This window comes from Dunckerocampus dactyliophorus, chromosome 11 (assembly GCF_027744805.1).
Source record: "Dunckerocampus dactyliophorus isolate RoL2022-P2 chromosome 11, RoL_Ddac_1.1, whole genome shotgun sequence".
Taxonomy (NCBI): Eukaryota; Metazoa; Chordata; class Actinopteri; order Syngnathiformes; family Syngnathidae; genus Dunckerocampus; species Dunckerocampus dactyliophorus.
The window spans coordinates 26643219-26664916 of NC_072829.1; the positions used below are offsets into that span (position 1 = coordinate 26643219).

The 21698-nt window shown below is 40.7% G+C and overlaps 1 protein-coding gene and 1 long non-coding RNA gene across 3 annotated transcripts; one reads left to right on the plus strand and one right to left on the minus strand.

The window, feature by feature from the left end:
• Positions 1-630: 630 nt before the first annotated feature.
• LOC129190422 (uncharacterized) lies at positions 631-7637 on the minus strand. Its single transcript, XR_008572999.1, has 3 exons — positions 7145-7637; positions 1829-1981; positions 631-1458 (listed from the first exon to the last, which is right to left on the minus strand). It is a non-coding gene; the product is annotated as an uncharacterized LOC129190422 (long non-coding RNA).
• On the plus strand, positions 2127-20124 carry bicc2 (bicaudal C homolog 2). 2 transcript variants are annotated; one of them, XM_054793114.1, is made up of 19 exons: positions 2127-2420; positions 5006-5052; positions 5361-5430; positions 5549-5628; positions 7150-7311; positions 7397-7450; positions 7692-7907; positions 7991-8242; positions 8785-8916; positions 9058-9247; positions 10755-10888; positions 10977-11182; positions 12822-12927; positions 13382-13421; positions 16143-16300; positions 17422-17614; positions 17708-17874; positions 19554-19653; positions 19726-20124. In XM_054793114.1, the coding sequence occupies exons 1-19, from the start codon at positions 2159-2161 to the stop codon at positions 19854-19856; spliced, it is 2700 nt and encodes an 899-aa protein (XP_054649089.1). In that variant the 5' UTR covers positions 2127-2158; the 3' UTR covers positions 19857-20124. The 2 variants fall into 2 exon arrangements, with proteins under 2 accessions (XP_054649089.1, XP_054649088.1); XM_054793113.1 differs by having other exon boundaries at positions 19554-20124.
• Positions 20125-21698: the final 1574 nt, after the last annotated feature.

Consider the following 21698-nt stretch of genomic DNA (forward strand, 5'->3'; position numbering starts at 1 on the left):
GTAACGGAAGAAAGCGCGACATCCATGAGGTAAAGATAGTAAAGCATTTAAAACATGTTATAAATAAACTAAACCATTGTTACTGCTGTCTATCAAGTATAAATATAAAATATTGAATGGAATAGTCATTATCTTTATTAATGTCTATTTTTTGTCTTTCTCCTTGTTTAATTTCAGGTTTGATGCAGCTTTAACCGTGCACAGAGCATCAGTCACCCTGCAGGACGGTTCCACCTTTCTTTGCAGTGCCTGAGGGTCAAACAAGTGACGCAGGCGCTGACACTTACTGGAAACACACACTTTTCCAGTCAGGCGGGGCTACATTGGGGTGGGGTGACCGTGTCTGTGGATCTCAATTCAGAGTAAACTTTGAATAGTGGATTTCTTGAGCCGTTGCTATGGAGAGACACCATCATCATGTCTTTCAACACTCTTCTTGAGGAAAAAAGTCTAGTGTTCAGTAGGTCATTCAGTTGAAGGAGGATACTGTGACCTAAATTATAGTTTAAGACTGTGTTTGTGCTTCTGACCTGCATAAAAAAGTGTATTAACACGTAGTTTGTGAATGATGTTGACTCTCATACTGACACATAAACACAATATACAGTATAGCATAATCAATTATCTTTATTTAAATTTTACAAGAAATAAGGGGGGATCTGTTGGATTATAAACACAAAAACAAATGATGAAAAATAATATTTTACTTTTTTTTTCACATGTAATTTGCATTCTAACTGGTCTCTACTTTCGAGTTTGGTGGCAGGCATGTTCATACGACGTCCATCACAGATTTTTCCATTTGCTAACACACAAAAATGACTTGTTTAGCACAATTACTTCAAGTGACACACAGAGTAGCAAAATCTCTTCTGCAGTCTCCAAAAGTCTAAATACATACAGCTGATTAAAAGTTTAAGACCACAGCCTTTGAAAGCCAGAATCTTGGCAAAAATGTGGTTTCAATGTCATTTTCTGGAAGAAACTTTTATTCATTGATGAAAAAAAATGTGCCCTTGACGGTCCTGATGGCTTTCAACGTAAGCAGATCCCTCCTGAGATGTTTTCCACACGGCACAGTGGAGGGGGCACCGTCATGATCTGGGGTGCTTTTTTCCTTCAATGGAAAAATAGAGCTTCAGGTTGTGCAGGGGCGTCAAACAGCAGATGGCTATGCGGAGATGTTGCAGGGGGCATCCCTCATGACTGAAGGCCCTCGTCTGTGTGGTAATGACTGGCTTTTTCAACAGGACAACGCTGCACTTCACAATGTCCGCCTGATAAAGGACTTCTTCCAGACAAATAACGTCACTCATTTGGACCATCCTACGTGTTCCTCTGATGCAAACCCAATTGAGAACATTTGGGGATGGATGGCAAGGGGGACATCAGTTCCAGACAGTGGATGCCCTCTGTGAAGTCATCTTCACCACCTGGAGCAACATTCCCACTAGCTTCCTGGAAACATCGGCATCAAGCATGCCCAAACCAATTTTTGAGGTGATTAACGAGAATGGTCAGCTACTCATTACTGAGTCCTTTCTTGAACATTTATTTCTATTTTGCAGGCTATATGAGGTATTTTGCAGTTTGTGTGTATGGTTTTGCAAATTGTGTTCAGTATTTTGACAAAATGAGCCTGGTCTTTTAGCAATTGGAAAAAAGGGTAAAATACACTGACTGTTGCAACATTCCACTCAGTGTGAGGAGACGATTGGCAGATGTTGCAGAACCCCACAGGACACCACGATTATTTTGTTAGCTGTGGACACTGGTGTGAGGATGGTTTCAACATGTGCGTGTGTGTGTGTCTGTGTGAAATGTGTACCTTATCGCGGACCTTGACTTGTGGAACAATGAACCGAGTATTACTGAGGAATTGTTGCAGATTGTTGTTGAGCCCCTCGGCTGGAGAAGACATGACCTGAGCTGACTGACTGCCTCCTTTCAACATCTCGGTCAGTGCATTGTTGGCCTCACACTGCTCAGAAAAAAGAGAGGTTAAATTTGTGAACTAAATAAACTGAAGGGGGTGGGGGATTCAAATGGGGGTGTTTTTAGCTCCCCCCTTCCTTCTTTTTTCACCCCGTGCTTGTCTCCTTGGTCACACACATCCTCACACACATACACAAACACTGACGAGGGCTTCAGTCCTGCTATGGCCAACACCACCAGCACCGAGGAGAGCTCTCCCGCCCTGGCCGCCGCAGCACCTCCGGAGCCTGACCTGGAAACTAGCGTAGAACCCGGCTCAGCAGCAAAGCCTGAGCCCAGCGAGGCCTGTTGCGACAGAGGGGATGAGGAAGAGGAGGAAGAAAGTGGGCAGAGGCAGGAGGGCGATGAATGTCAGAGTTTGGACCCTGAGTGGGTGGAGGAGAGGTTCAGGATCAATAGGAAGAAGTTGGAGACCATGTTGTATGGTGAGTTGTTTTAATAGAAGGTTGTCTGTTATCTATCAAACTCCTGTATGAGTATGATCAATGACCACGCATCACAAGTCTTATGGCCATTATCATGCCTGTCTGTGATGTGGAGGCAACTGTCGCTGTTATCACAGCCTGGCAGTTTTATGACAAATGCCTCCGCTGTGTCACTGCGGAGACACTTTGTGTCACCGCTGCACATATCTGCATCTGTTGTTTGTCTATTTACACAGACGCTCCATGGCAAACCACTTGAATGAATTCTGCTGTGATAGCAGTTATAGCGGCTTTATGGCATGTTTGAACAGCCTCAGTCAGGTTGGAAATATTGTATTTCACTCCTGTAGCTCATAATCTGTCAGATGACACTTCACATTTTGCTGTCTTTGACTCAGAAGCATCCCTTTTCAGTTTTGCAGGTGTGGCCCAATTTTTCGAGGTCAAGTGGGAGGTCTTAGCGTCACTAAATGCCATCAACGTGATCAGCCGTCTCCTGGCTAATTTGTGGTGGCCCCCCACCTTCACCACCGTATCGCCTCACCCTATACTATTCTCTCACCATTCCTCAGCTCTAGCCAGGGTTGCCCATAGTGATGAGCGGGGGGTGAAGGCGGTCCAGGCCCCCCACCTCTCAACCCTGTAAATGTCACAGTGAAGCCATGGCCTTTTGAAATGGTTTATGCTCTAAGCCAGTTCTGCTTCCTTTTGTTCCAGTTGCTAAGCTAACGTCAACATTTAAAAGCTGACAATGCATTGTCAACTTTGTTTAAGGATGATCATGTTTGTCAAAGACAACCCTGTACATTGTTCACTCTCACTACAACAAAAAAATGGGGTAACTTAAGAGCTTAACATTAATGCCAGTACTGAAACCCCAAAAGTTTTTTTTAATAAATAAAGAAGGTATTATTATTATTTTTTTCAATTAATATTTTGATAATTGTTAAATATTTGAAATCAATTCCTGGCAGCGCTAGCAGTACTTGTACAGTCAAAAGTTGCATTTCTTTTTTTATCGATAATTTATTCATTATTATTAGTAGTAGTAGTAGTAGCAGCAGTAGTATTTTATTTATTATTTGTGTTTGTACCAGCCCATTATAATATATTTTTAAAATTATTGACTGAAAATACAGCTTTGTATTTCACATACTGAAAAATGAAAGGACGAAAGGGCCACTTTGATACTTTGTAAACCAACACATGCAGACCTGCTTAGAAGTTATATATAGTTTAAGAAAAAAATGCATTTCATTTTCAGCTTTGTGACATAAGTGAAATGCTACTAATATGACTTATTTGTACCCATAATATTAATTTTATTATACTAATTTATCCATCCATCTTCTATGCCGCTTATCCTCACTGGGGCCACGGGGGAATGCTGGAGCCTATCCCACGCATGCACGAACATGCAAACTCCACACAGAGATGCCCAACAGAGATTCAAAACCACGTTTTCCCGATTTCCTGACTGTGTGGCCAACATGCTAACCACTCGGTCACCGTGCCTTATATTAATTTATATTTATATTTATATTGGTTTATTCTTGAAAAATTGTGCCTTTTTTCCTCATTCGATTACAACTTTATTTGAATATTTTGACTTTATTCTTGTAAAATTATAGCTGTTTATTCTATTTCTGCAGTTTTTTTATTTTTTACTTCTAAGCTTTTTCAGCTTCCCTTTTTAAATTTTCTTCTCATAATTATGACTTTATTCCCGTAATATTTTGTCATAATATTGTAGCTTTTCCCCAACTTAATTTTTCAAAAATTATAACTTTATTCTTTGCCGTGTTCATCATAATATTGTTTTTTTTAAAAATGGTATTTAAATTGTCTTTAACATTTCAACTGTGTGGTACTAAAATTACATCTCGTAAAAAATCTCATATATCTCATAAAAATGGTGACTTTTTTTCTCATTAGAATACAAAGTTTTTTTTTAATATGTTAACTTTATTCGTGTAAAATGTCTGCTTTTTAAAAAATTATTTGACAAATATTTTTCTTTCTTCTTGAAAATGTTCTTCCCTTAATATTATGACTTCATGACTATTTAGTCTTTATTCCTGTAATATTATATTATTAACTTTTTCCAAAACTTAATTTTCAACAAATTACAACTTAATTCTTTGTTTTGTTTGTTTCTCATAATATTACAACTTCCATTTTTTTCAACTTTATGCTACTAAAATTACATTATTTTTCCTCATAATATTAATTTATTTTTGTGAAATTATGTCTTTTTTTCCTTGTTAGATTGTAATTTTTTCTCTTAATATTTTGAGTTTATTTTTGTAGAATTACTGCAGATTTTTCCATTTTTGTTGTTAAATAATATTTTTAGAAAGTGCCACAAATGTCCCCCGGGCTGCACTTTGGACACCCCTGATGTATAACATTATGTGTTATACATTAGAATATTCTCATTTAGGTTATAAAATACTCATAAGCATGAAAGTACTTTCAAAGCATTATCCTTTTAATTACAATGTATCTTTTTTCCCCTATAATGGCTGCATGGATTAAAACATAAAAGTTTTAAAATCTTCTTTGTTTTCCCGTGTTTGTTTCAGCTCCAAAGACTGGGGATGGTATGACAGGCGAGGAGTTTTTTGAGAAAGTAAGTCAAACACCAAACACAAAACATTTCATTCAGAAGATAAAAAAAGTTTTCAGCTCAGTAGACACCAATGTTAGGCATCAGTGCATAAAGTTTACTAGGTAATTAGGGCTGACAGATCAGTGCATCTCGCTGCCGCACACTGTGATTGCAGGTTTCACAGACATGATGATTACAGTCTCAGACATGCAAATGACCCTTTGTGTTCTTAGACTTGTTGTATTCTGGAGACACACAATGACAGACAGCGTTCTTGTTGTCCCTCTTCACAGTTCTGTCTCACTGTTCTTTGTTTTTGGCTTCTGCAGGTGATGAGAGAAACTGACACTCAGGTGAAATGGCCATCCAAGTTGAAGATTGGAGCCAAATCAAAGAAAGGTGACAGATTCTTAATATATCACTCACACTTTATAATTAGCCTCTTTGCTGTCATCACACTTGCACAATAGTGACATTGTGCAGGTACATGATCAAACAGCATTGTTACTTCTTTCAGATCCACACGTGAAGGTGGAAGGGAAGCGAGCCAATGTCTCGGAAGCCAAAAAGAAGATTCTAGAAGTTCTAGAAACCAGGGTGAGGCTGACTGGCCATTGTTTGTTTCTGCAATGCACATTTTGGACACCTTCACTAGAAACTTCATTTGGAACACCTTCACATTGTTATGAGATTTAACACGAATTATATTTAAAAAATCTGTCTTTGTAAATATAACCAGCAGTGCATGGTTATAAACAACCACAATGTATCCCATGGGACATGGATTAAATTGCTGGGTGTTTGTCTAAACAGCAGGACTATTTACACATAGAAAAATTATAATAATTTATACAATTAAATTCTGCTGGGGGCCACGTTTTTAGAAAGCTAAAGACTGGGGGCCTGACTTCTTTCTTCACTATTATTCTTCTTTTGTGTGTAATGTCAACATAAAAGCTCAGTAAACAGCAAGTCTAAAATTGACTGTACGCCAGAAGCGCTCTGCTGTTTTTAAGGATTCTGCTGCAAATAACCTTTGACCCTTGAACTGAACTTAAGGGCCGCTTTGATCTCATTTAAAAAGAAACTGCACTTTTTGGGGGGAATTTTGCCCCATCATCCACAATCCTTATGTGAAACATGACCACACATGTTTTGCCGTTTTCTGTGCATTCTAAAGAGAGAACAACAGCTAGCATGTGGGAGCTAACAGTGCATGTTACGGGACACGCCTATTTCTACAAAAAAACCCTCCAAAAACCGCCAACAATGTTCTATTTACATACCTGACCTGTATACAAACCAAGCTATAGTGACACTGTTATTGTAGCAGCTAACACGAAGAACTATTTTTCTGGCGTAGTGACGCAGCGCTTCACGCCACTACTGAGAGGTAACGGGCCTCCAAAACAAAGCAATAGGACACCAATCTGTAGTGACTAGGAAACAAGAACAATCATATAAACAACTAGGAATAGACAACCGGATCTCTGACCAGAACTGGGCTCACGAGACCAATTGGGGGGGGTGAGTCACTGTTGATGCACTACACTGCTGATGGGGATGTCATACAACGTCATGTCAAAAAATCTGAACTATCCCTTAAAGGTTGTCAAAGTGTTTTGACACTGTTACCACATTTACCCACTGATGACACAGCATTAGGGTTCAGTATTTACAGTATTTACACGATCATGGGTTTACTTTGGGAGACGACTACTTTACCACCAGAGCCATGCCGCCCCAGCTGGGTTTGGGATAAGCTCTAGCATACACCCGTGACCCTAGTGAGGATAAGCGACATAGAAGATGGACGGATGGAACTTTTTTCTCATAATATTTTGAGTTATATTTGTAAAATTGCTGCTGATTTTTCCATTTTTGTTGTTACTGTTGTTTTTTTTAAACGTTTTTTAGTTTAGTTGTGTTTTTAAAAAGTGCCGAGGGACAATAAAAATGGCCCCCAGGCCAGACTTTGGACACCCCTGCTAGGTAATTAGATTAGAAACCCTTCTGAGTATAACCCAGGACAATTCTACGCATTTGCAAATGACAATAATAAAAATGCATGACAATATTAAGAAGAAGAGTTGTGTGTTGTGTGTTGAATTACCCCAGGTAAACAAAGTGACCCTCAAAATAGACGTGGCCTACACAGAGCACTCCCACGTGATCGGCAAAGGTGGCGGCAACATCAAGAAGGTGATGGAGGTCACTTCCTGCCACATCCATTTCCCTGACTCCAACCGACACAATGCTGCAGGAGAGAAAAGCAACCAGGTATGCTGAAGGATCCAAAGGTTAGCGAGACAGTAATTGTACCCTTGACAAATAAAAACAAAAAGGTTATTTTTTCAATCACCAGGTGTCAATTGCCGGACCCATCGAGGGAGTGGAGGAGGCCAGGAGGAGGATTAGAGTGAGTGGTCTATTTATAATCTCAGCAGAGCCTACCTGGGCATTGATTTTTATTTGTCTCAAAACTCAATTTCTTCACACCAGTCTGGACTCAGAGATCAATAGAATGATCAGTAGAGCATCTGACACCCAATAAGACAGGTATACTGTATTTGTCAAAAAGGTTTAGTGTGTCTTTGTCAGGCGTCACCTCATTCGCTCCGTCCTCTGGCTTTGCTTGCATACATTTTTTTATGTGCCAGGATCTGCAGCCGCTGGCTTTGACCTTTGACCTCCCCGTCAGCCTGGCCCCTCAGACTCTGCCGGACGCCGGCTCCCCGCTTATCCAGCAGGTCGTGCAGACTTTAGGGGTCAGCGTGAGCTTCAGAGCGGTGCCGCCTCAGCCTCAGGCGCAGCCCGCCTTCTTTGGAAGCTGCTGCACCGTGTGGGGCCTGCAGGGCAACGCCTCCGCAGTCAAGGTCAGGCCGCACGTGTCGATGAAAGCACTCAATAACACACACAAACTGACTACGGCAACATGTTTTCATGCATCTCACGGCAGAAAGCAACCTGCATTTTGATGGAGTTGCTCCTGGGGTCAGAGATCACGGGCGGCGTCGTGACGAGCCAGCTGGACGTCACCTCGCAGCAGCACCTCTTCCTCTTGGGGCAAAACGGAGCTCACTTCCTGAGTGTCATGCACCACACTCAGACCCAAATCATTCTACCTGACCTCAGTGCACCTCAGAACCCACCTTCACTGCTCATCCAGGGCAGCCCTGATGGAGTGTGTCTGGCCCGGCAGCAGCTCATGGTACTGTGGGGCAACGCTCCAGACACAGTAAAAAAAAAAAAAAAAATCTATGCCATCACTACAAAGATATTCCATTTACAATAGAAAGAAGGAATCATACTTTGCGGCAATTCACTTATCACAGTGGGGTTTAATTAACCGCAATAAATTACTGTATTATAAACCCATTATTAGGCTACACTTTTGGTAAAGTGGTCGTGCCCAGGATCAAATGATACCGCCAGGGAGGTGCAGTATTGCATCAGCAGTAGTTGGTAAATGTATCAATGCAATGTATCATCCACATAATATTTTGGTTGTCTACATGAAAATATAAGAAACCTGTCTAGGTGTGATGCATTACAGTTCTGCAACGTCAATAATAAAGGCGCATTTTATGTTAATTTCTATAAACATGCTGTTAAGGCAGAACTTTTCATTCAGATCTTGTAGAAGATCTCAGTGGACTGTGCAGGTGAAACCAATTGAGGAGTCATTTTGCTGCTGTAATAACAAAATTCCACTCAGGTTTTATTTGATTTTTGTGTCTGTTTTTGGTGTAGGACTGTCTGCCCGTGTGTTTGATGTTTGACATGCGTGAAGACATGGAGGCAGATCCGTGCACGCTGGCTCAGATGATGCAAAACCTTGGAGTCTTCATTAGTGTCAAGCCCAAAGTGAAGCAGACCAACAAGGTAGCGTGATGCGATCCGTGTTTAATTTTGCACCTTTGCTTTTCTTTTACTTCATCTACATCAGTTGATGAAGACTTTTAAATGACGTGTTTCTTAGCACTCCTCCCTGAAGAGTGAGTACCGTGTGTGTATATATTGCAGTCAGTGGTGGTGAAAGGTCTAGAAAGGAACATCCAGTGTCTATATGAGGCTCGTCGTCTGTTGCTGGGGTTGGATTCCTGTGACTCCAGCAAGACAACCAAGGTGACCCCTGACCCCATTCTAGCCGGCAATGAGCTGACAAGCTATTGGCTGAACATGTTGCTGCAGCAGCTGCGTCTCTCTGAACACGGTGAGCTTGCACTCGTTGTGAAACAGTACAAGAGAGGTGTAGCAAACAGGACAATTAAAAGTGTGCCCTCGGGGCCATTTGCGACCCGCAACTTGTTTATTATTGTCCCGCGGTACGTTGTGAAAATGAAATTAAACACACAAAAAACAGCACAAGGCACAATGTAAAGAAAAAAAAATACATGTTGATACTAATATAATTCATAACACAAAGCTTTAGTTTTAAATATATGTAACTATTTTTTTTAGCCTTTTTATAAAATTAAAAAAAATAGATGAAAGTGGGCCGCATGGTGGTCTAGTGGTTAGCATGTTGGCCAACACAGCAACAGTCTGGAGATCGGGAAGACCTGGTTCGATTCTCCCTTGGGCATTTCTGTGTGGAGATTGCATGTTCTCTCCGTGTGTGTGTGGGTTTTCTCGGGGTACTCCGGCTTCCTCCCACATTCCCAAAACATGCATGTTAGCTTAATTGGCGACTCTAAATTGTCTATTATTCTAATTGTGTGAATGTGAATGGTTGTTTGTTTAAATGTGCCCTGCGATTGGCTGGTGACCAGTCCAGGGTGTACCCCGCCTGTCGCCCGAAGTCGGCTGGGATAGGCTTCAGCATGCCCCCGCGACCCTAAAGAGGAGAAGCGGTATAGAAAATGAATGGATGGATATATGAAAGTGCGAAAATGCGCCCCTCGGTGGAAAAAGACACCCATGCAATAGATGCTTACATTTCCCTCATCCAAAGCTACATATTTTTTTTTCCTATTGTTTTTCAAATTTCAGTTTTCTTGTAATGACTGATGTATTATTTATGATAGCACCTACACATTGAACAGTTTTATTAAAATCCAAATGACATTTTTCATGCGTTCCAAACTTGCCACATATAACATTTCAGCTCCTAATACTATTTTATATCTTGTGTCGTTGCATAATACTGCAAAAATCACCCCAATTACAGTCATCCCTTGTTTATTGCGGTTGATTGGCTCGGTGAATTTACGCCAGGTAGGATCCCTACTTCATAAATCAAATATTTTCAAAATTAGAGCATAGAAAACCTGTTTACAGTTTTTAATACCCGTGTAGTACATGTATACTGCATATCACAATTTCAATGTGTCTTTGTATTGTCTTATATTTGTATTGTAGTGCATTTAGCCATTTTTATGTTTGAAAATGCTTACTTTAGACATAAAATACATAACATTTGATTAAAGATGCTTAGGTTTTGGCGAATTATAGGCTGTATTCAACCACAAAACAACATGATTTATTACTTACTATATTTTTCAAAAACCATGATAGAATGAAGCCGCAAAATTTGAACCGTGATGTGGCGAGGGACGACGGTAATGCTTTTTTTTTAGACAATTTCAGTTGAAATGAAATTATGTTTCTCTTTTCATACAGTTCTTGTATTGGATCTAATTAGATTAAGAAAGTCAACATAATGGTGTGCCTAAATAGACAGTTAAAGTTTAAAATACTGCTCCTCTTATGTTCAAAAGGCCCTCTACCAGCTCCAACTATAGAATTTACGAGTGGTACAAAGCCCCGTCCATCACCTCCACCCGGGCTCCCGGCCCCCACTGAGGAAGTGAGGACAGGACTGAAGGGAACAGACAGCCGTCCACTAGAGAAGGTGTTTTTCTAACTTTGACTTGTAGAACTAAACGACTCATAGCTCACAGATGACAAGCGTAGAATACATAAATCTCCTCCCTATTTAGATTCTAGAAAATGATGACCAGTCCGGTCAATCTGAGGATGAGAGCGCTCAGGATAAGGTGACGTTGACATCATCGGAGGATGCAGTGAACTTCCCCACCAGCAGGGCGGCACTGATGGGTCGGAGAGGGAGTCTGCAAGGTCCGGAGTTGAACAAGTGTTTCAGCCAGGCCAGGCGTCACTCCACGGGGCAAGCATTTACATGCAGGTGAGGGTACACCCAAATCAAGACATGTGCAGACCTCTGCTCCAAAAACTTGAAAATCCTGATCTACAACTTCATTCATTTTTTGTGTGTAATGTAAATAAATAGTTCAAAATGTCTGACTGGAATTAGAATTAGTTAGATATAATCTGCACTGTAATATTACTTGACTTCCAAAAACATTCTACCCATAAAATCTTTACTAACCATACAGGCAATGTTTTACATAATGTTAAGTCATACAAGTATTAAGAGGCCACTATATAATTACACTAAATTAAACTAAAATAAAGAAAAACTACTTATCCTTTCAAGGCCCCTGACAGATACAGTAGGCAGTGGGAAAGGAACGATACTGTCACCTTCTAGTGTTTCAAAAGTACTTCTGGAAGTGTCATATGTTTGTCAAAAATGCTACAGAAAAAGCCAATCACATTTGGCGTTAATCCTTGACGATCTTAAAAGAAAACTGCACTTTTTCCAAAAAATTGTCCATCATCCACATCATTCATCATCCACACTTACAGTATGTGAGAAATGAACACACATCTTCCTCTCTCTGTGCGTTCTAAATGAATTGAAAAACTGCTACCACGAGGCCGCTAATAATGCAATGTAAGGGGATTCACTTATTCCGCCTATAAAGTCCTCTATTAAAACACCTCTTATATACACGCTGTGACCACGTAGTAACAGGAACATTCATGATAACGTGTAATACTTACAGTATTTTGCTGTATTTTGGTCATTTTAAGCATTACCAGAACTTCCTTCCTGGTTGCATTGATTTCACAGAGCCCATAGCGACGAACGCTACTTCAGTCAACAACAGCAACATACAGTAGAGAGAGCGAGCGCCAGTATCCACTGCTTCAGTCTGTCCGGATGCTTAGTTGATTAAATGTGGAATCTCAAAGTCGACCAACTTTTCAGCTTATTGCCACAACCTTCTACTACACACGTGCGAGGCATTATTTATGACCTACTGTAGCATTACATTTTCCAAACTCAGAGGTGATGCAGCAACAGCTCCAGTAGATTACGTTACCTCTCGGTAGCGGCCAGAGGCGCTGTGAGTGAGGCGCTGTGTCACTACACAAGAAAAGTTGTTTTTTGGTGTTAGCGCCAACAATAACAATGCGCTGTAGCGTGGTTAATGTGCGGGTCATGTTATGTAAATATTGTTGGTGTTTTTTGGAGGGTTTTTTTAGATGGCTTTACAGGCGGAATAGTTGCATCCCATTACATGCATTGTTAGCTGCCTCGTGCTAGCTGTTTTTCTCTATTTAGAACGCACAGAAAAGGGAAATACGTGTGTTTATGTCTCACTTAAAGATTGCAGATGATGGGTAAATCACGAGGCCCACTCTCATAAAGACATCAGCAGACAAACCCTAAGTCTAATCTTTTTATTCTACGGTCCCTACACTGCATTTCAATGTGCTACTTTTCTTTTTATTATGTTGAAAAACAGCTTGTTTGTTACACTTACACAGCTCATAACTATACACACTATAAATGCTGGCTTTGCAGTCCTTCTATAGACCTGATGCTGTGGTGGGGTGTCTGTGTTTTAATTGCTACCACAAAGCCACCCAAGTTAATCCTTGCGTGTGTGTGTGTTATCTCTTGCATGCACAAGGATGCTGAATGCAGAAACAGAGCGTGGGAGGAGTGAGCGGAGGAACAGCCTGAGGAGAGACGTGATGCTGTCCCGGGATGTTTGCGCAAGCGCTTCGGAATCTGAAGTAAGAATGCAACACCCCCCCCCCCCCCCCCCCCCCCAAAAAAAAGTCTCTATTTTTAATTTCATGCATTACAGCTATGCAAATTTGTACCACAGCACACAAAATCTGCATAAAAACTATACAAAGGACCCAATAGGAAATACAATAGTATATCAAGAGCACAATGTTTAACTTTTCATCTGATTGATTTCTTTGCCTTGTAAAGATTCCCTCTCAGAAATTGATTTGTATGTTTGTTTGTTACCCATCTTAGCTGTCGTTTCTCACATTCACACAAAGTTGCACAAACTATTAACAGGCTTATAGCTACGGCGCCAGCAGGAAGTGATGCTTCATGCACAAGTACTGCTACGAGCTGTAAATTAGGTCTCCCCCCTGCCTGTTCGAAGGTGGGAAAAAGTGATCCAATTTCATGCATTATTTAACTACTTTATTTCCTGTTTGTGCTCTGTAGGTTTACGACTATGAGAAGAAGAAACTGCAGGCAACCAGAGGTTTGTGCTCCTAAATGTTTAATAGGGCTTCTTGTATTATACTGTGCTGAGCAAAGAGCAAAGCTGATCTAATATTCATTGGCCTGTAGCATATGGACAAAAGTCTTAATCAATTAATTAACCCAGGCGTTTAGCGTGAGCCTCCCCCCCTCAAACGTAATACGGTTGGGGCTTCCACTCCTCCCCGAAAAAGTGATTTTCTGCAGCAAATTTTGTGACTGTTTACTCTCTCACTGTGGGAACTAAACATCAGTTCATTTTTCCTTAAACTAAAGCTGTCAAAAATAGTGCATTGACTAATTTAACTAATTTAGTTCATTAATTGTTAAAATGTTTAGAGTCTTTACCAGTGCATCATGTCAAGCCACATCCCTCTGTTATGACGGCAGACTGTGCTACAATAGCGTCCCCACAGAGTCACACAGCGTCTACCACTCTTTAATATCTTTATTGTGACCTGAACTCATCAACACGATATATGTGTCTCCAACTCACCAACACGTCTCTAGTCCGCTTGTCCTGGGAACGACACTTCCTCATTGTCACTAGACTCAGCGAGTTGCATTCAGGAACACTTCGAACATCACAAGAAAATCTTTATTATGCGTGTATATGTGGTCTAAATAAACAAAGACAAAGAAAAACATTACGTGGATATCACCCACAAACGTAACTCTTTTTGCGGAAGTACAATTTGCTCCATTTAAGTATGCTCAGAAATCCCAGAAAATACATCCACGCTCAAAAGATGTGAATTCAACTTAAGCTACACGGTGTCTTTGAAGGCCGTCTTTCATGACTCATAATAATGCGGTTAAAGTGAGAATTAAATGTTCTGCTACTATTAAAGAGACTAGTGTTAGACACGTGTGCTACCTTTAAGCTTGATTTAAAATTTCAGCTCATTCAGAGCTGTTAATACATACAAATACTGTATATATAATTGTGTCCTGTCAGTTATCTTTCTGTTGATAAAATAGAGAATATTAGTGGCAAATGGTGACTAATCATCATTAATTAATTTGAAATTGTTCATCATTTGACAGCCTTGCTTGAAACATAACTGAAGTTATTCAGTCACTCCTCACACATTAAAAACTGCTGAATTGTCTCCACAATTATGTCCCAATACTTTTGTCCATTTAGTGTATTGTAAAAGTAGCCATTTGTGCAACCACATAAATGTTTTTATTATCAAATTGACACGCCCCTGCAATAAATACAAATAGTTTGATTTTGGGTAAAAGCGTTATTGCTGAAGTAGCATTTCCCATCAGTTGAAATGCTAAATGGAGGCAGCACGCTGATACCATGAGATTTGAAACACTATAGTCCGTGTTTACTGGCGACACTGTACCTGTCTTAATAACAGAATAGTTCTATAACTCTCATTAACACAAACACACATGCTATGCATGGTACACAGTGGCGGTAGAGCCACAAAACCAAACGCAGGTCCCCACATTGATGTGCCTGTGGAATGATTTGACCCCACAAAGCAATGAATACCAGAACACACACACACACACACACACGCGCGTGCAATGTTAATGCCACCCCATCCATCATTCAGAAAGAAAGATATTGAGAAAATCTGCAGCCAAATGGTCCCAAATTTCCTCAATGTTTCTTTATGATGGGATTATGAACTTGCAGTGTGAATGGGCCATCTGCTTCATAAGTCATTTCTACTCATACATTGCCCCACATGAGTTAATTGACTCACAAAATCATCCACAGGTCCTCACACTGCAAGAATCCACGACCTGACATAACAAACACACATAGACGAACACATGCTAGTATGACGGCCTGTCAGTCCTGTTGATGTCACTCTCTATTGAATGCGGTTAAAAGAAGCCGCAGGGTTACTTCTTTTGTGTGTGTGTGTGTCTCTGCCTCAACAATTTGAGCATCATTAAGCATGCCACATGCTGGCAGCAACAAGTACTGTTCCCGATGCATTATTTAACACCTGAATGCAGCATGTCCATCTATATATTGGAGTTGAGCTGAAACAGCCGCAGTGATGGACAGACTGCATTGACTTGTTTTGCCACTACCAGCGTCAATGTGAAACTGCAAAGTCTCCCTCAGCTCCTTAGAGCTGTCCATCATATGTGGAATTATTGTTTGGGCTTCCAAAAGCATTATATTGAGTCAGACAAAAAAGGCAGTCAAAAAAGAACTTGCTCAGACATATTGTGGAAACTGTTTAGAGTGTTTGAAATATATTGGAAAATATGATGTTAAATGCAAACACCACTTGACGCATCGCTTTGAGGTCATCAAAGTTTATGACGAGTCGATAATGAAAATGATGCTATTGATACGCATCTGTCAAAACTTGAAACAATAATTGTAAATGATAAAAACGTGTTTTGTATTACCATTTTTGGCTTTCTGGAAAGGCTTAATTAGATTTACATTCTTTCTGATGGCAAAAATTCCTGTTTCGGTTAGAGTTGGGTCTTCTGGAATTAATTAAATGACGCTAACCAAGGTTTCACTGTAGTGAAGGTAATCAACCTTGCCTAACAAGCTCGTAAATAGTTCTCTATGATCTTCTCAGCTCAGCCTTTTCAAGTTTAGGCAGGCTGAAGTAGAAAAGAACTTGACATTGTAGAAGGCCTGTATCTGTTCCAGTATGACTATGACCTAGTGAGCAAACAATCAACTGGCCCTCGCAGTTATGCTTATTTCTTTGCTGTCCCCTTTCAGCAATGCAGAGAAAACCAGTGGTCACCGAAGTCCGCACACCCACAGACACTTGGAGTGGTCTCGGCTTCTCCAAATCCATGCCAGCGGAGGCCGTGAAGGAACTGCGTCACATTAGCCGTCGCAGCTACAAACCCTACCTGAGCACAAGCAATAGCCAGGTACAAATCAGCAATTAGCCAGCGTGACACCAGCGTCTAGTTTCAAATAATGATGCTGAATGCTTTCTTCTCAAAGCTCTCCTCGGGCTATTTTGTATCGCGGTGTCTCATTTGTCTGTCCTGGCCTATAATAATTTGAAGTGTTATCTCACTGTGCGGTGAACACTGGCAATTTGGATGCTCAATTACTCTCAGCCTGATAGCATCGCTTTGGTCAGCACAGCCGTTCACATCCTCCTGCTTACCTGAGTGCTTCTACATCGTTAAAAAACCTTCAAATGGGCTGACGAGCTGAATCAATGTGGTGTAATGAGAGTTACAGCCAGTCTTCCTTTTACTCCAAAGTCGTAGTAAATGTGCATTTGGGGAAAGGTGGAAATTCTCCACTGTATTCTTTCTACTATGTGTTTTATATTTGATACAGAGCAGTGATTCAATGGCAAAATGAATGTGTATAATAAACTTAGGGTGTACTCACACAAGGCCATTCATGTCGTTCTGGACTTGGACGTGATTACCCAGCGCTCTCTTTGGCCGATTTACTGATACCATCACTTCTATATGGTGTATCACTACGCTTTTATTGAGTTTGTGGATTATTTCCTGAATGAGTCATTTTGTGTATTTCAATTTACACAAATGCACATTTTTGACAAGAAACAGGTCGTATTCGGCAACAAAATTGAGTGAAGCCGAGAAATTCAAACCGCGTCGGGAGGACGACTGTATTTCTGTTATGAACGGTGTCAGCTATTAAATGGTAAGCATTATTGTATGACTGCGGTGTGCAGCTATCGTGCCATGGCCTGGCCCACCTGTTCCAATCGTGCCAAAAGAGCAGAAGTGTACTGAACCTGAGGGCGGATCAGTACGTTCACGCTATCCAAATACTTTACTTCCCGTACTTTAGGTGTAGTGGAGCCAAGCATGGTACTACTGGCCTAGTTAGTGTGACTTAACCCTTAGAATCACGTCGATTTAGTGTCGAGTACAGTGGAACATTAAAGAACATTAAACACAATTTGTTCCAGGATTTTTCCCACAGGAAATTTGAGATAGAAAAGCACGTCAGAAAATGTAAACCCAGAGCGAGCGATAATGTTCTCACTGTGTGGTTGCAGTCATGGGCCAATCAGAACGGGACAACATCTAACGGGAGCGACTCAGACAACTGGAGGGACAGGCGTGGTTCCCACCCTGCCTCCTCTTCCTCGTCCTCCTCTTCTTCACCCTCCTCCCCGCCCCCCACGTCCTTCTCGTCCTCCTCACACTTCCCTGCATTTGCATCGAACAGAAACAGGAATGACAAGCCCCGTAAGTCACAGTCTGTATGAGCAGCATTACTGTATTAGTTTAGCACGACAAGTGATGTGTGCCCTGAACGTTGACCCTTCTACGCCTTTATAGCGGAGGGCTTCATGGGTTGCAGCAGCTACTTCGAAGAAATGTGCTCATCAAGAAGGGCGTCCACCTGCAGTCAGCGGAGCCCCTCCCCACAAATGGTGGATGACCTGCCAGAGCTTCTCAGCCAACTGGGCCTGATGAAGTACATTGACGTGTTTGAGCAACAAGAGGTAAGAAAGAGACTTTTTATGAAGGGTTTCATTTTCTGAGTGCACTACATGCATGGTGTATAGTATACTATATAGCCTGCAGAGATCTCTACAAAGATCTTCTATTCCATGTATATTTTGAAATTGTTCATCGTAGGTGAAATGGAATTCCATGGTTGTAATTGTTACATTATTGAGGTACAGACTTGATGAAATTAATCTTGGGTAACGTTTGGTGTTTTGTTGATTGATGATTTAATCGTGGATGTTGGAAAAAAAGGGACACAAAAACCTGACAGGACTATCTCGGTTTTAGTGAGTGTAATTGTTTTTTTGTGGTGGAAGTCATTATTGATGTGCTGTTTGCAAAATACGCACACAATTGCTGCTACACAGGTAATATTGACAAAGTACAGGAATTAATTAATTACCTTTCGTGTCCGCCACCATCATGCGTGTTAATTTGCGTGGTCTGAACGCCTTCTGTTTTGCTTCTAACGCACACCAGCTGCAAAGCAAAAAGCTAGGCTCTAGTTATGGGGCCAAATTACTCCATGCGACGTTAATAACGACGTTAATTTGTTATGTTTTGTGAGTGCAAGGTTGTAATTTGCAACTATTTTTCATTAACATTTTACAGTTATCTTTTTATATGTTTTTTATGATGTGACATTGCAAAAAATAAGCTTTTGTGTGCACATCAACTTGAAATTTGAACTCCCTTGTCAGGTTTTTAGTTAGCAGGTTCGGAGGATGTGTCATATATGAATTTAGCATTCCCAAATGTGGAAGCAACAACATTAGGTACACCTGCATATGCTAATAACAGTCATTGCTTTTATCTGTACTAAATAATTTGATAGCTAAATCTACTGTGGCTTTTTAGGGAGTGACCCTGCTACTAAGCTGCAATTTAGCCTGTAAATTCCCATCGATTCCTGTTAATTCCCAAGGAAGGTTTCCAAAATTAACAATTACATGGATTGTATAACCCAGAGGTGTCTAAAGTGCGACTCGGGGGTCATTCATTTGCAGCCCGCGGCTGTTTTTTTTATTGGCCTGCAGCACTTTTTAAAAATAACATTTAACAGGAAAAAAATGGAAAAAAAATCAGCAGTAATTTTACAAGAATAAAATCACTTATTAAGAGAAAAAAGTTGTAATCTAATGAGAAAAAGTCGATATTTTACCACAATAACATCGCAATATTATGAGGAAAAATAATGTCATTTTAACAGCATAAAGTTGAAATATTAAAGAAAAATGACATTATATTTTTTAAACTCTAAATATTATGATAAACAACCAAAACAATCAATAAAGTTTTTTGGGGGGGGAATATTAGGTTGCGTAAAAAGTCAAACTATTATGAGAATAAAGTCATAATCACGAGAAAGAAATTTACAAGAAGAAAGTTGAAATAGTTGGAAAATTAAAAAAACAGCGGAAATGGGGAGAAAAAAATAAAGTCAAAATATTAAGAAACAAAAGTCGTAACAAGTCTTAACAAGAACAAAAGTCACAATTTTACGAGAACAAACTGGTAATATTATGAGGAATAGTAATGTTGCTTTACAAAATATCAAAGTGGCCCTTGCATTCTTTCATTTTTCACTACTGGCCCTCACTGGAAAAGGTTTGGACACCCCTGGCATAACCCTACTACACCCATTACCATAATGCTGTGTATGCTCACACAGATTGACTACCAGACTTTCCTTACGCTGTCTGATGATGACCTGAAGGAAGTGGGTGTGTGCACTTTTGGAGCCAGACGTAAGATGTTGCTGGCTATCTCAGGTGAGTCCCTAGGATCTCCATCGCGTAAAAGGATCTGTGATGAAGCTGCATGCATTTTCTGCTCCTATCCAGATCTGAACAAGAGCAAGAGGAGGCCTTCAGACACACCCAGTGTGAAGTCTGGATACCTGGAAGGCGGAGCGAGCGGTAGACTGCCCCGCATTGTGGACATGGAGGTTGCAGCCTTGAGTAACCGCTGGTGAAAGGAGACTGCCACCTTCTCTGAGCTCCATCTTCTTAACAAGCATGTCTTTTTGCCTTAAATTAGCCAGTGTCAAACTGCTCTCATGAGTAAAAAAAAAACAAAAACACAAGAGCATGTAATCATGTGTGCCTTTCATCAACAGCTAAATTCCTCAGCTTTTTTTTGGTACAAAACCAAGACAAGGAAGTCTTCTCTTCCAAACAAGAAACAAACACTACATGAAAGTTTACCACAGTCCTTCTTTATGCTTCCATCATATTAACCACTACTTGTATGCAAATGTAAATAAACTTTTACCAAATAATGATACTGCTTGTTTAATAATATATATATTTGTGTTCCACTAGAGGGCACTGGTGTCACTCTGTCTTTAGAAATGAATACGTCCTATGAACATTACAATAGAATTCGAGCTCTTGGGATGGAAGGCAAATACACAGGAAACAAATAGATTAGACTAATGGAAAATACATTTAGAGGTATGAAACTCCTTTTAATTGCTTTGCCCATTTGACAATTTCAATTTCATTTATCGTCACTGCAACTGCTTGTGAGTTGTTTCCTGTTTAATTCATTTAGCTGAGGGCCCCGCCTCCCCTCTACAATTTGATGCTGTCCTGGGGAGGTGGCTCGCTGGCAGAGTGTTAAATGAAAACAGCGTGGGCACTTTCCAAATGTGCAAATGGGGAATTGAGGGTTTGGTTACCACTTGGATGCAAATGATCAACAACAACCTCCAGTGGGTCTCTGGAGGGGCAGTAGCAGGGTCCACATGCTCCTGCTGGCTGCTGGGCATGGAGGAAAAAAGCTGAGTGGAAGTGGTGGGCCGTGACAGATTAGGGAGGGGATGATCCCTACTTATTACCACGTGTTTGCCAATTACATTTTGGTAGGTTTCAGAGCGGTGACGCTCCAGCCTGGTCCACGGGCACTGGAGCGCTGACGGGCTTCTATTCTGCCAGTTAGCTAATTGCTCTCCCCAGTGGTCACAGGTCTGACTCGCTCTTTGATGACACAGCTACTATGGGAGAAAACTGGAGCAAACTGCAGCACACTTGGGACTTTTCCCACAATGAAAGTGGACATTTTATCTCGCAGCCAAGCCACATGCTCAAATGTTCTCATTCGGCAAGCTTTCAATTAATGCCATTCATGCCAAACTGTGCTTAACTTCAAGATTCACGAGCTAATAAATGCAGGCATGTTGTCAAAATGCTCCTCCATACAGAAAATGTTGTTGTTGTGTAATAAAATGGCCAAAAATGATGTTGTATACACCAGTGGCGGGCGGTTGGGGCCAGCAAGGCCTTCTCTGCTGACTTAAAGACTATCAGAAGCACTGACCTACATCTACAACTTCAATTCTAGCATCTGTTCCATGAAATAGTATTATTTAATTCCCAACAGTTCATTATTTTCATTTAGAAGTGTGTCTCTTGGCTGCACTGCTTCCAGTACAGGCATTTTGTATGTGTATGTTAGATTTTCAGATTTCAGATTCTATGTTCTGCCATGCCAATCTAATCTTCCCAGGGCCTTCAGAGTCGGTAGTGTTGGCCCATGTCACTTAAACACTATTAGCAATGGGGCTGTTTCCTTAACCAATCCGATTTCAGACTGTCCTCACAGGGCCAGCTAGCAGGCGTACAGTAACATCAGCATTTTACCATCCTCTGCTTGGTTAATGTCTGAAAACCACACTCTCAGTTATGCAGTGTGCTTGAACACCTCACCACATGAACAGCGCAATGCTTAATTGATGCTGTAAAGGGTTATCTATCTATAATGTTGTAAAGGGTTATTTATCTATCTATCTATCTATCTATCTATCTATCTATCT